General features: G+C 46.2%; 1 protein-coding gene across 1 annotated transcript; it reads right to left on the bottom strand.

Annotated features, from left to right (window-relative positions):
- Positions 1–629: 629 nt before the first annotated feature.
- On the bottom strand, positions 630–10,163 carry LOC102568724 (keratin, type II cytoskeletal cochleal-like). The gene is made up of 9 exons (XM_059718209.1): positions 9,666–10,163; positions 7,763–7,971; positions 7,547–7,607; positions 7,180–7,275; positions 6,452–6,616; positions 4,956–5,081; positions 4,287–4,507; positions 2,942–2,976; positions 630–2,837 (listed from the first exon to the last, which is right to left on the bottom strand). Exons 1-9 carry the CDS (start codon positions 10,089–10,091, stop codon positions 2,587–2,589), a joined length of 1,590 nt encoding a protein of 529 aa, XP_059574192.1. The 5' UTR covers positions 10,092–10,163; the 3' UTR covers positions 630–2,586.
- Between the last annotated feature and the right edge of the window lie 1,498 nt (positions 10,164–11,661).

Raw genomic sequence — 11,661 nt, 5'->3', positions numbered from 1 at the left:
GTTTGCAGGTAACTTGTTGTCCAGAAGCCATGGGCTGAAATAATTTTTGGAAAACTTGTCATGGAAGTGGGACTTACAAGATTTCCCCAGTGCATCTCTCTCTTCTTCTTCCTATGAAAGTGGGGCAAAGCAGTGTATAAGTGAGGTAATCCCTAGGGAGTCGCCTCTTCATTAATTCAGGAGATTGAATTGACTTCAGTGGGACTCGCTGGGAGGACAAGCACTAGTCAGTAGAAGGGCCTAGTCATCAAGGCCTAGTCATCAAGGCCTGTCACCCACTGAAGTACACCTGGGAAGTCTCTGGAAGAACTCAGGTCCTCTGAGCACAGTTGGGCGTAGGGGTGAGCAACTTGAGCAATTACTTGAGGTCAAGGCTCCACTTAGATCCACCCATGTATTCAAGGAGGGAGGTGTTCCCACCGTATTAGCCTCTTTCTTCCCCCCACCCTCCAAGGCTGTGTTTAGCATTGGTTTTGAGTCACAAGAGTGAATTTTTTTTTTGGAGTCACTTGGGCGCTTCTGAAAATTTTAGCCAAAGATGACCCTCCCCCTTTACTGGGCTAGATGGATCTGCTGCTTTCATTGCTCTCAAGAATGGAAAGAAAATAGAAACTCTCAAATCGTAACCATTGATCTGCTATGTCAGTTTATTGGAAACACAGAACAAAACCAAGACAAAAGAATCCTTAAGAATTAATGACCACAACCTCCCCGCCCCCTCCCCAACCCCCCTGCATCCCATCAGATTATAAAGAATAAATAGTTTCCTCTTCTTTGGCAATCGACCTGCTTAGAGCAAGTGATTTACTGAGTTGACAATAGGTCTCATGTGGTAGATGTTGAAGAGCATCAGATCTTCCTATGTAGTGATGACACATACAGGTAGATGCATTAGGGTCAGGAATATCACTATTGTTGGAGCGTCTTAAACTGTACCCAGGTGGTTTATAGGCCTTGTGCCTTCAATCTTGACCAATCAAGCTTGCTCCTCCAAATCTACAATAATCCTTCCAATCCAAACCCTTTGAGGAAAATAGAGCCCTATTCTCACATTTGCCTGATCACCAGAATCCCAAAGAAAACAAGAAAGGTTGAGGAGCAGTTTCAAAATGAACCAAGCAGTAAGTTAGTGGAGCATCTGCCTAACAGCATCAACAGCTGCTGTAAGTTCAACCCTCTGAGGAAAAAAATTGGAAAAACACGCCTCATCTGTAAGGAAATAATGGTCTTGAGCCTACATAGACAGGCATTTTGGGTCAGATTTATACTGACTTAGGCTGTAAATATGTTTGTAGAGGGTTTGATTTGTTGCCAGGAGAGCAATGCTGGTGAAAGCCCTAGAATAGTTGTGAGTTTATGGGTAGACAGCAATTGGCTATCAGTGGGTACATCTACACATTCATTAATGCACTTTAGGTAATGCACATTAAGTTTAATACCTCCATTGTGAGGTACTAGAAAAAGGTGCGTTTGCCTATTTTAGTGCATTTTAGCTAAAGAGCATGTTTTTTGTGATGCTTTAATGCACATTAAAATAGGTTAATGTGCATTAAAGTGCATGTGTAGACATGCCCAGAATATCTTATATTGGATAAAAATGGGTAAGGACCAGTATACCTGCATTCACAGCAGAGGGGGTTTTTTTGCTGTTTAGTTAACATATAAAGCAAAGCAATAAAACCTCAGTATAGAGATGTTCTAAAGCTTCATACAACCCTCCAGGTCTGTGGAGGAAACTACCAATAAGAGTCAGTGGGTGTGCATTTATGCTGGCTTAAATTTACTGCACAGTAAATTACTGCACAGTAAGCAGGAATAGGCCAGCGTCTGCACATGCAGGTGTTAAAGCACATTAACACTGTATCTTAAACTGACTTGGGACTAAAGTTGGTCCCAAGTCAGTCCACACACACAGTGTTACTATGCAGTAAGGCATCTACATGTGCTTTACTGCACAGTAACTAATCAGGTATAAATTTGGTACTTGCATGGTGCAGGTATCAAATTTATGCACAAGTCAGTATAAGTCACCATATTTACTGCGCAGTACGGGCATGCATGTGTAGATGTGTGCCTGTAGTGCACAGTATTTTCTGTTACTGAGCAGTTAATGCGCACATGTAGATGCGCCCAGACTTTTGCTTTAGTGACACCTGCTTTAATATACTTTATGCTTACCTGAATGGTGCCAAGAGGCTTTATAGAAACCAAGAACTGGGCCATTTGTTTGGGGCAGTGGAGAACTGGGCACTTTGTCTAAATGATCTATGTCTAAAATAAGATATGACTCATAAGGGGAGTGGGGAGAGAGGTTCAGTCTTGCACTGAATAGAACAAATTGGAAATTGCACAAAAACCAAGGACTAAAAAGAGACTATTGGGAGTGCAAATCAATGAATCTCCCCAAAGACCAGCCCTGTGAAAATCCTGTGTGCACTGAAGTCAGCGACAAAACCCCAAGGGACTCAAGAGCCTGGGATTGTACCATAGCAATTCGCCCCTGCGGTGCTGTTGCTGTTGTTAGGCAGAGATCCATTTATTTAATTCTAGAAGTGGGGAGGCCTTTTCCATTCATGCCTTTGATTTTTAAAGCTTTGTTCTGGATGAACTGGTGGACACAAATCTAATATTGGAGCTTCTTGTACTTCTGTTGCTGACGCTGCCTACAGGGACACAGGGGGAAGACATGTCTCCCGCAGTTGGTCCCATCGCAGTGCTGTATATGCCTCGGTCGCAGCTAACACCACTGATTCTCATCGAGCTTCTGGTTGCTGAATAACCACCACCGATGCAGGGGTCAGGGTCACAGATGAGCCCACCTTGGGATCTGCATACAGCTGCAAAAAGAGGAGCAACATTGTGTTTCAGCTGATGGGCTTCCTGGGAAAAGATGCAACCTGGGAAGCAGGCTTTGAAACAGGTGAGCCATCCAAGTACTTACAGATGTTGACAGGACAGGCTCCTTCAGCACCCAGCCTATTAGGAAGAGAGAATAAAAGTGATTATATGTAAATAAGGGCCTAGTTTTCTTTAAATGAAGGGTTGTAATGGATTAGAGTAGCTGAGCTCTCATGGTGACTGACTGTCCTAATACTTTGGGACCCATTCTGATTTTACAATAGTTTTTTGCATAGGAGCTGACTTTTTCATTTTTGCTGGAGGGAGGAGGCCTAAGATGATGGACATGTGAAAAGTTTTATATATTTCAAGTGACAGCCCTCTTCCCAAGGGGGGCCAGGGCCCTCAGGCCCCCACATACTCGGCACCTCTGGTTTTATGTCAATTTTATGCCAGTAACTCCATTTTGTCATTAATGAAGTTACCAGAGTTGGAACGAGCAATTCCACCATCCTGGGCAGAGTAGGCGGGGTTGTGGGGGGTGTCAAGGGTCATACAGGTAGCAGGGGGAGGGGGCAGCGGCTAAGATGGGGTGGGCAAAATGTGGCCTGCGGGCTGGATGCGGCCTACCAGGCCATTCTATCCAGCCCGTGGGGCCGCTAAAAAATTTAGAAAATTAATATTTATCTGCCTTGGCTGCCTGTCATGTGGCCCTCAATGGCTTGCCAAACTCAGTAAGCAGCCCTCCACTTGATATACTTGCCCGCCCCTGGGCTAAGTGCTGTAGAGCCCCACTTGACCCATCCTAGATATGCTACTGGAAGTTACTCATCATCTACACCAGTGGCTCTCAACCTTTCTAGACTCAAGTGCCCCCTATTAGGCTCAGGGCGCCCTTCAGAAAAGTCAGACCCTAATTTTCACTTAGTTTTTGACTACAGAATAATAATAGAATAATTTTTCTGTTGAAAAGAACTTAGCAAGACCACAATGGGCAGGGTGGTCTTAACACGATGCATCCATATTGGTAATATCTGGGTTTATCTTGTGAATCATGGTTGCATGACACTTGGCATCCTTGAACGGCTCTCAAGGCACTACCAGGTGTCTTGGCCGCCTGGTTGAGAATCACTGATCTACACCATGAGCAGGGAGGTCAGAGCTAGGCCACTTATTTCTGACCTACTTTGACCTGAGTTCCCAATGTCTAACAAACTGCCTCTGTATTCAGCTTTGGCACCTAAATTCTTTTGCTTCCAAGCCTTGCATATGAATAGCGATGGCAAACTCACAAGGGGCACTGTAGCTATTATAGCTGTGGGTATTATAGCTACCAGGCAATTACAGAAGGAAGAAAGGAGGGATGGAAGAAAGAAGGATGCCTTAGAGCTCTATTATAATTTGTATTTCAAATCTTTAGGGGACTTGGACGACTGTCTTGGACTCACCTGTATTCTTCTCCCTCCAGCAACTTTCGGTAGGTGGCGATCTCGATGTCCAGCGCCAGCTTGACGTTCATCAGCTCCTGGTACTCCCGCAGTTGGCGGGCCAGGTCAGCCTTGGCCTGCTGTAGGGCAGTCTCCAGGTCAGTCAGTTTGCACCTGGCATCTTTAATAGCCAGCTCCCCTTGCTGCTCCGCCTCGGCCACAGCTGCTTCCAGTTTGCAGCGCTGCAAGGAGAGAAACAGGTCAGTCCCGGCAGGTGAGTCTTTCCTTTCTCTTATTGTTAGCACTTTAGGTTCCTATGTTCTGCCTACTTAATACCATTAATCTTTATGGAGTCCACAGAGTGGCTCTAGGAAACCACTTGGCTGTGATTTAGCCTTCAGTTTGGCTTTGCCCAGGCATTTGCTCCAGATATAGAGAATTACAGTCAATCCGTGACAGCCATTGCCACGGAAAGTCACAGCAAGGGAGGAGAAGTGGGGGGTTGGGGAGGGAATGCCTGATCCTGAAATTTCTGGGCTCACGTCTTTCAAAATAGAATCAGATTTGAGCGTTTTTACAGACTTCGGGGGAGTTGGGTCACACGCTTCTGCTAGAGCAAATCTGGAGTAACTCTCGAATAACTCCAGTGTAAACCCAGCATAAGTATGATTAACACCAGTCCCTGCTTACCTGGTCCTTTGCAGTTCCAACTTCTCCTCTCAGTCTCTGAATGATGCGGGTCAGCTCTGCTATTTCGTTCTTGGTGTCACGCAGACTATCAGCGTGCCTGCCGGCGGTCACTCGCAGCTCTTCAAACTTAAAAAGGAGACAGGGTCACCGGAGCCAGCAAAACGTGAGGACACTGATTAAAAGCCTGAGTCTTCTTCTTGGACAGTCATAGAGCCATAGAGAAGTAGGGTTATGACTGTCATCTATTTGAGGCAGGATCATCTCTATCCAAACCACCCCATACACATCTTTGTCTAACCTATTACTAAAATACACCGACACAACCCCAGTTAAGCTGAGATAAATCTGGCACGAAGTGGAGTTGCTCTGCAATTAATTTGCAGTAGATTTTTTCTCAATGAGTGTAAGGACTGGGTCAGAGGCAGCCTGGCCAAGTGGGAAGGCTGCCAGGGGATGGCTAGAGACAGGAGCTGCAAGACCAAGAGCCACACAGTAGCAGGAGCTACAGTTCAAGCAACTAAATCCAGAGGCGAAGTCCATGTCGCAGGACGAGTCAGAGGTCTGGAGTCAGGGACCAAGCTGTGAAAGCTGAGCAGAGTTCCCAAAAGTTCGAGTCCAGGGTCAGAAGCAAGAAAACCAAAGAGCACAAGACCCAGAGGGACAGACCACAGCAGACATCGCCCTGCCATCTGCCAGGTGGACGGCATTGGGGAGGTTGTTATCCCCAACAGCCATTTGGGAGCCCCAAGAGTGGCCCAGCAGGTTCATCAGCCAGCGTAGGGCTGGCAGCTATAGCAGCACAAAGTGAAAGCAAACATGTCCGTGCCCTTTGTTGCACCACAAATGCCCAAATTTGTGGCGGTGACAAAAGGTAGGATTAATTCGCGTCTCTGTTTTGTTGGTTCGTTTTAAGGCTGGCGAGTGCAGGCAGCCCAGACATGCCTGAGCTCTCCAGCCAGGCACTCCCAGGGCCTCAAGGACACCATCCAGCACATCCCAGGAATTCCTTACAGGGGAACTGGGGCACAGGACTTGTGAGGTTACCCAGAGGTGGTGGACTCTCCATCCTTGGAGGTGTTAAATCTCAGGTAGACAAAGCTTGGCCGGGATGATCTAGTTGAAGCTGGCCCTGCTTTGAGCAGGGGGTTGGACTAAATGTGACCTCTCGAGGTCCCTTCCAAGCCTCCAATTCCTGGGGCATACAGGATCAGATCCCTGAAGACCTGGAAGCACCTGCCGGGTTTCCCCGCTTACAGTGTCACACTCAAGGATTCCAGCTCGAGGCACAGCTGCGGATGGGGAAATCCCAATGTCTCCCATCTGATCAGACCCCTGCCACTCCTAGGAGTTTCACCCAGGGAAGCAGATTAGCTGTGTTAGGGCACAGCCTGGCACAGCTGATCCACTTCATTCAGTGACATCTGTTCATAGCCTTGGGCTGGGCTGGGCTGGGCTGGGCTAGCTGGCATCCAGTCCTCCTTTTCTGTGATGCTCACCTTGCTTTCATACCAAGCCTCTGCCTCAGCTCGGCTCCTGCTGGCGATATCCTCATACTGAGCTTTGACCTCCGTGATAATGCCGTCCAAATCCAGGTTCCGGCTGTTGTCCATTTGCACAATGACGGACGTGTCTGAGATATGGGAGTGAAGCATGTGGATTTCCTGCAGGTGGCATGGGAAGCAATCGGTTACTTATGCCCAGGGATCCTTTCCTTACCTAAGCTTTGCTCAGTGTCGAGTCTTATCATGTTTAATTATGCACAGAGTAAATGAGGGTGCAGACGTGTAGCACAATTATGGCAGAGCAACGTACTCCGGGTTTTATTCAGTGTTGGGCGCAACTACACATTCATTAATGTGCTTCTGCTAATGCACATTATATTTAGTACCTCCATTGTGAGGCTTGTTAGCCTATTTTAATGCGCAATAGCGAAAGCGCACTTTTTGTGATGCTTTAATGCGCATTAAAGTAGGCTAATGTGCATTAAAGCGCACGTGTAAATGTACCCTTTGTGTCCCAAATCTGCCATTAATGCCTGAATGATTCCTCCCTCATTGATTTGTTCTTGCTTTGACCAGGCTAAACAAGAGGAGAATCTCTGGTGTCCGATACTTAGGTTGGCAGTAAAGATCCATAACCGCTCCCTTCTGCTGTTCTTTAGGATAAGTCTCTTCAAGATCTTGCAACCTCCCAGCTCTAGGTAGAGAAGATATAAGGCCATTACCTCCTCATAGAGAGATTTCAGGAAGATGATTTCATCTTTTAGACTCTCCACCCTGGCCTCCAGTTCTGCCTTGTTCAAGAAGACACAGTCCACCTCCTAAGGGAAGATCATGAACAGAATAGTTCATTGAGGGTAGACTCCTGGGGTGAACATTTGAAAAATTAGGACTTTCAAGACACTCAGGGGAACATGGGCCAGTTCCCACTGGCTCTGTCCAGCTGAGCTTGGGCCCGAGCAGAGTATCCCTCATGCTGCACCTGTGTGCTGTACCAGCCATATTTTTATCACGTGCACAGAAAGCCACATGCGTTGTGCGTTCTTGGTAAGTGGAGGTAAAGGACGGTGAGTCAAAGTATGAATCACTCACCTTCTTAAGAACAACAAACTCATTCTCAGCACACGTTCGGCGACTGCATTCCTCTTCATACCTGATGGGGAAAGGAAAGAGGATTTGTTTAAGGTAGAGCAAGGTTGACTTGTTCCTTGCCTGCAGTTTCTAGGCTCGATGAAGATGATCGCAAGTATGAGCCATACTCCCCAGGCTGCCGTCCAATGACCACGATGCCTTTTGTTTTGCACTTACATTTTTTTGTTGGTCTCCATGACCTCGTGTGCTGCTTTTAGATCTGCCTCTAGCTGGGCTCCCTCGCAACCCAGAGCCTCCAGCTGCTTTCTCAGATTACAGATATAAGCATCTAACGTGGGCATAATGATGTTTCTGCGACATTGCTGATTCTGCAGGAAGCTCCATTTGGTCTCCAGCACCTTGTTTTGTTGCTCCAGGAATCGGACCTGAAATACCAGTTGAAGGAGGTTAAATGCCTGTGGGGAGCCAGTTTATACACTGTGGGTGCATCTACACATTCATTTAATGCACAGTAGTTACTGCACATTTAATTTAGTGTTTGCTTAATGAGGTACTAACTAAAGGCATGGTAACTAGAGTTACTGCCTGGTAGTACCGGCAAACGCCTTTTTAGTGACGCTACTGTGCACTAACCTAATAATACTATGCGGTAGCATATTAACACTGCCCGTGTTGTGACACCCTACTGTGCAATGTTATTAGGCGACTGTGCATTAAGACTCTGCTGTAGATGCACCCAGTGGGTACGTTTACATGCATGCTTTACTACAGATTAGACTAATTAGCTCCGCAGGAATGTGTCACTGTCTACACGTGCATCAGTATTATGACGCAGGAAACTAATTAACTCTGCTGTCAGATAGTACTATCAGGGACAATACTATCTTACAGAGGAGCAATTAACTACAGTGAAATGCATATGTAGCTGCTGACCACGGGTGTAAATCGTGCCCAATCAGCCCAGCCAGATAGGGTTCAGACTCCTCCCTGCACCTAGCCACACACCTCTGTAGGCTTTGTTTCCCACCCAGCCCCTCCGCCACATGTTGCTGCCACCCAGAGCCTGGGGCTGACCCCCCCTCCCCATGCCTTTGCCAACTGGGCCTGCTTCACCCGGGCTCAAATTGCTGCTCTCCCTGGTGCACGTGTAGATGCGGCGCCTGGGAGCAGTTTACTCTGACCCCAACTGCTCCGGAGTTTATTGCTTCGCTCATGTAGACGCACCCAGTGTTGCTTAAAGAAATTGGTCAGACAGACGTGCATGCACACCATTCAGTGCACTCGTCCTTCCAAACAGCATTTTACCACAAACACACACCCGACACAGATACATGCCACCCATGCGCTGACACACGTGATCTACAAAACAGACATGCAAATCCACCAACATCTCCAGAATCCACCAACGTCTCCAGAAAATACCGTGTATTTGTCATCTTAAAAATAGCAGTGACTTGGGGACAGTACGCAATGAAATGGGAGAACACAAGTGAGGGAAATCTCTGTTGGTATCGCCTAGCTTTTTCCCAAAATTAAGCTTTTTTTCTGACTATATCTACATATACATCACAAGAGAAGATCAGGGAGAGCTTCCCTATAACATTTATGATAGTCATTATATAGCATCTATGATGGTTTACAAAGCATTTGGCCCTCTAGTAGGGGTCTAAAAACAGCCATGAAGAACAACAGGTGCAATATCTACCAATAGCAGATAAGACACAATTCTCTGATGCAGTGGATTCTGGTTGAAATCGGCCAATGGAGAATTGTCTTGAAAGTATGGGTCTCTCTGGTAATATTGAGCTCAGAAGGAAGGGGCTTTTGCACCACTTGCTTATGGTTTTGTTGTAAAAGGTGCACAGTTAAGAAAAGGGGAAAGGCTCTGGACTTTTTACTAAGTTGAAGGAGGTGACTACTGCGTGTCATACAGCTAGTGTGGGGACTGACCTCACATGCAGCAGCCCTAACATTACAAGAGCGTACATGCTTAGCATGCAACGAACTGAGCAGTAGCTGAATATCTGGCACGCAGGGCTTTCAATATCGACACCGGTTCCTAGTAGAAGCCTGGTGCATCGATGGCTGTTGGGAAACCCGGGGAGATCTCTCATCTTACCTTGTCAATGAAAGAAGCAAACTTGTTGTTGAGGGTTTTGATCTGCTCCTTCTCCTGGAATTTCACTGTTTGCATGTTTGGGTCAATCTCCAGCTTAACTGGTTGGAGCAGCTGCTCGTTCACAGTGACCGGTGCAATTGGTGGACAAGGCCCAGAGACTCCACCAACTCTGTAGCCGAAGCCAGCATTGCCATAGCCATGTCCCAGAACATACCCATATCCATATCTCAGAGGTGGACATCTACCAACAGCAATTCTGGGTTTGTAGGGTGCTGCCCCACTGAGGCTTCGGCTGCCAAAGTAGCCTAGTCCTCTGTAGCCTACACCACCGGCTCCCTGGCACGAGACGCTGTATGGCCTCATGTTCCTTGGCAAGACAGCAGAAGAAGAGCTAAAATTCTGGACGTGATAGGAACGGCAAGACATCGTGTCTGATAGAAGAGGCAACAAAGCAGAGAAAGTTGCAGGTAGCAGAATGCAAGGTGCTGTCTCTTCTGATCTTGATGCAGCCTCTTCTTCCTTTTTATCGTTGTTGGACACCAGGGTTTGGTCGTATGAAACAACCACAAAGCTTTTATGACATACAGCAGCTTGTGCTACTTGGCATATATTATGCTTACTAGCAGAGAAAGCGGCAGCTCAATTGCTCTATAAAGGGCTGACAAATGCTGTGAAGTCCGTAGGGCCACATTAACGTCTTGAGTAATCAAATCAGTGTCAGCAGAGTTATGTTGGGGGTGATTTGGCCCATTGTTTTCAGTCACTTGCATATAAAATGCCACCTTCCCATTTTTATAGGTTGAATTAGTGCTGAATGAATGAAACCAACTGTTTTGAAGCAGACAACGCATTTGCATCGAGAGTCGCGTTTTGATTTCGGTGTGATGTCAGTGCAGCAACACATGAGTTTCACTACAAAGTCCATGTAGCCGGTGTGATGCATTTGGAAGTATAGTAATTATAGATAAAAATGTATCGGGACCTAATGTCTCAAGTTTTGTGGACACGTTAACATTGAAGAACCACATAAAAATGTAGTGTGTGTTTTTTGGCCCACATTTTTAGCCAATGGATTTGCAGTTGGAGAATTCACCACGGATGGGAAAGCAGAAACATCTTCTATATGCCATGAATCGCCATCTTTGGAAGCATTTAAGAGAAGGTAAGGCAAACATTTGACTGGGATTTTTTATTTGATTTATATGCCGTCCTTCCCAACAAAGGCTTAGTCAGGGATGAGCTTGCATTGAGCAAAGGTTTGGACTCGATGTGACTTCCTGAGGGCCGTTCTAGCCCCACTTCTCTATGATTCTGTGAAACCACCCTCGCTACAAGGCTATTTGTGAATTTTTCTCTGTCGTGTTTCTTCAAAATTACAGACAATCCAGATATCGAATGGGAAAATCTTTGAGAAACAGGAGTACTGTGCCCCTTCCAGCTCGAATCATTATCACGGGTCTATGAACAATCATGCATCCTACATAGTTACTTGTTTTGGACGCTAAAGAGCTTGAAGTCATATAGATGGCAGAGGAAGTCACCTGCCAGAGAAGGAATGTCAGAATGCAAAAAAAAATTGAAACTTTCTGCTTAAGCTCTAGAGGAAGATGGGCTTTTGACAGATCAGAAGAGCTGTCAGTCATGCCTTGCTGTGCATTAAAACAAATTCCTTGCACGTCTCTGCTAATGCTATGATGTTGCCTTTAAAATGTCTATGGTTGCTAACACTGGCTTGGCTCCACTCAATTAGGAATCCCAAAGGTATTAATTCTAGCAGAGCTGGCTGGGAAAGAGGCTTTAAGTTGCCTGGAAAGTTTTGAATTTTTTGAAACAAATTCCTCCTAAATTGAGAAGAAAATAATGAGAGAGAGAGAATGAAAGTCTGCAATGATTGTGTTGTGGGAACATATTTTGGTGGTGCCAGTGTTTTATTTTTTCAGAAATGAACATGCTTCCTGGCATAGTCAAGTCTGGGGGGCACCAGATTGCCGACAGG

This window comes from Alligator mississippiensis, chromosome 15 (assembly GCF_030867095.1).
Source record: "Alligator mississippiensis isolate rAllMis1 chromosome 15, rAllMis1, whole genome shotgun sequence".
NCBI classification, from domain to species: domain Eukaryota; kingdom Metazoa; phylum Chordata; order Crocodylia; family Alligatoridae; genus Alligator; species Alligator mississippiensis.
Note: the sequence above shows the minus strand (reverse complement) of the source record. Positions and strands in the feature narration are given on the sequence as shown.

Coding starts and splice junctions, on each gene's coding strand:
- LOC102568724 (XM_059718209.1), bottom strand. CDS start 10,091: ATGTCTTGCCGTTCCTATCACGTCCAGAATTTTAGCTCTTCTTCTGCT. Junction 4,508..4,955: donor TTGGAACTGCAAAGGACCAG/GTAAGCAGGGAC, acceptor CTCTCCTTGCAG/CGCTGCAAACTGGAAGCAGC. Junction 2,977..4,286: donor CTGGAGGGAGAAGAATACAG/GTGAGTCCAAGA, acceptor TCTTCCTAATAG/GCTGGGTGCTGAAGGAGCCT.